Here is a 2,603-nt window from a genome sequence, read left to right as displayed (position 1 = left end):
AGAAATTGTACCCTCTCTAGTTTGAATTTGTAAGTGTGATTCTGTATGGATTCTCGAGCCGTAGTGTCATATTGATGGTATTATGAGGTGTATTAATTTAGGTAGGACTAAGTATGACGTCACTAAAGGCCTAGGCGTGAAATGCATGGCCTGCCACTGCTCAAACGTAAGCACTTCCCTTATGACACTATACCTGGAAACTGGCATTTCTCTTGATGGAAATGCACTCTGAATAACACCTTCAGTACATTAAAAAAGTACATGTTGTTGCTATTTTTAGTCTCAGTGGCAAGACCTTAGACAAAAAGTAAACAGTATTGCATGATTGTAATAATGTTTCAGGGATTTATTTTTCACATCATAATTCTTGTGACTCACTAATAGATCTCATGAATCTTTATTGTCGTCCATGTAATAGAGTTAGGGTTAATTATCTAAGAATTATGTATTCTTTTTTTTCAAACATGTTTATTATAGATTGTGGATTTAGAAAAATATGTTCAATTTAAAAATTAAATGACAGTTATTGTCAATTTAAAATAAAACACTTACACCATTGCACACACCATTATTACAGCCCACTGTTTGAGTAGGTCTAGAAGACCACAAACAGGTGGTTTACATCAAAGTCTTAGGCGACGGTCAACATCACAGATGCATGGAGACCACAAGACAATATACCATTTGCTTCTCTTGATGGGGTCTACAGATCCCTATGCAGAAGCTGGTCATCAAAACAGTAACAGCATGTTTCTCTGCTAACTGGAGTTCACATTACTGCTGTCTGCTCATCTCGCTTTGTCGCCAACGCGGCCATGGTCGATTGCCAGTATTAGCCATCCAGTTTGCCCTGGAAAAGAAAAAGGTGTTTAGACGGTTACTTTTAATCATGTTACTAGGTGTTATACTTGGTTTACCATGCATTGAGAGTATCCTAAAAAAGCTGCCTGTCAGTCATCTCTGAGAAGTTTCAGTTCACATGAACCAGATCAATTGGAATAAAAAACTTTACTGCATCAGTATAAAACATATACACATATATACGAACACAAACATTTTATAATTAAAATGTGTCATGTAGCTAAAGGTTTGGGAATAGGCTGTTTAAGACAAACAACAATTTATTTTATAAAGATCAGCCTACAATTACCTCCACAGCCTCACTCTTTCGCATTCTTTTCTGTGTTCTGCAGCTTCTCTGTGATCTTGCGCTCGTGTCCTCCGGGGTTGTGTCTATTGGTATTGTCACTGGCTTCTTTCTTCGTCCTCCCCTTGCGCGCAGCTCCACCTATGAATAAACAATGATGAACGAACCAATGTCTAACAAACTGAAATATACTTATGCCACACCAGACACTAGTGTTACACAAGCAATCAGTCACCAAGTGTCTGTGCGGCACGTTGAGGTGTTGGGAAACTCAAATGTTTTACCCTCTAACAGACAAAAATGAACACGGACACTGAACACTGCCGTGGTCTGGAATTATATTAGCTACCTGTGTATTTGTCTGTCAGGTTGTAATACTCATATTCGTCGTAGTAACAATCTTCAAACGTAGTTGGCTCAATGTTTTTTGCATCCACAAAGCTCATGGTGGTTCTTACAAGATACAACAACTTTAAAATACTTCAAATAATGTACCACAATCAATCAAGGAAGTAACTGAAACGTCTTCTGTTCACTCACGGAGTAGGCTACGTGTTTTTCAGAAAATTTCAGTCTGCTTTTTATAGTTGCTGCTCCGCCTCTCACTCCTCCGATGAGTCCTTGACCTAAAAGTAGGCTACTGTAAATATTGCATCACAATTTGTAAATATTTGATGTACTGGCAATGCCAACTAGAAAATAAGTCACTCTAGTTGTAAGTCGCACGTGGCTTGTTTGTGTATTTGTGTCCTTTGTGTCACATTTGTGTTCCGTTTCCTTTTCCTAATGAAAGTTTATGGAAACAGAAGTAGACTGGCTTTTGTCTGGTCCATGCACACTCTTATATTCTTACTGTAGCAGCCTATTGTTGTTGTCTTTTATATATCTAGTACATTGATATGGAATGTTATAAAGAAACAGACATAGGTGCTGTTTTGGTTCACATGTTCAATTTGTTGTTCGAAATTATTGTTCTGTTGTCGTTTATCCTTCTTTTTGGAATGTGTGACAGCGCGAGCTGAAACTACATTTCTTGATATTAGGCTATTGTTCAGTATCGGTTTAAACATTTTATTTTTCCGCTAGTAACCCATAAACAAAATCTGCTGAATTTGTGAGTTGTTTCTTTAGACACCACTAAAGCAACTTAATTTATTTTAGCCTGTAATACAAAAAATAGTGTATTTGCCGGATACAATTATGAACATAGGCTATTTATTTTTTAACAATTCCATTATTAAGGTAGATCGGTGCCATGGAAACCCCACCCCCGCCCGCCACACTGCCTTGGACCTTGGTTTAGATTATAGATGTTTTCTATCAGCTGACTTATATCAGCACCTGTGCTTCATAGAAAACGTATCACTGTGTGCTTTGACCCACTTCATCCCCCCTGTTCTTTCAGATTTGACCTTTATCAGATTTGTCAGTGCTCCCTACATTTACATTTATGCAT

General features: G+C 37.7%; 1 protein-coding gene across 1 annotated transcript; it reads right to left on the bottom strand.

The window, feature by feature from the left end:
* Nucleotides 1–327: 327 nt before the first annotated feature.
* On the bottom strand, nt 328–1,670 carry nupr1b (nuclear protein 1b). Its single transcript, XM_067233236.1, has 3 exons — nt 1,497–1,670; nt 1,151–1,288; nt 328–850 (listed from the first exon to the last, which is right to left on the bottom strand). Exons 1-2 carry the CDS (start codon nt 1,591–1,593, stop codon nt 1,161–1,163), a joined length of 225 nt encoding a protein of 74 aa, XP_067089337.1. The 5' UTR covers nt 1,594–1,670; the 3' UTR covers nt 328–850; nt 1,151–1,160.
* Nucleotides 1,671–2,603: the final 933 nt, after the last annotated feature.

The sequence above is a fragment of the Osmerus mordax genome, chromosome 3 (assembly GCF_038355195.1).
Source record: "Osmerus mordax isolate fOsmMor3 chromosome 3, fOsmMor3.pri, whole genome shotgun sequence".
In the NCBI taxonomy this organism is placed as follows: domain Eukaryota; kingdom Metazoa; phylum Chordata; class Actinopteri; order Osmeriformes; family Osmeridae; genus Osmerus; species Osmerus mordax.
The sequence above is the reverse complement of the archived record's forward strand: the minus strand, read 5'-3'. Positions and strand labels throughout refer to the sequence as shown.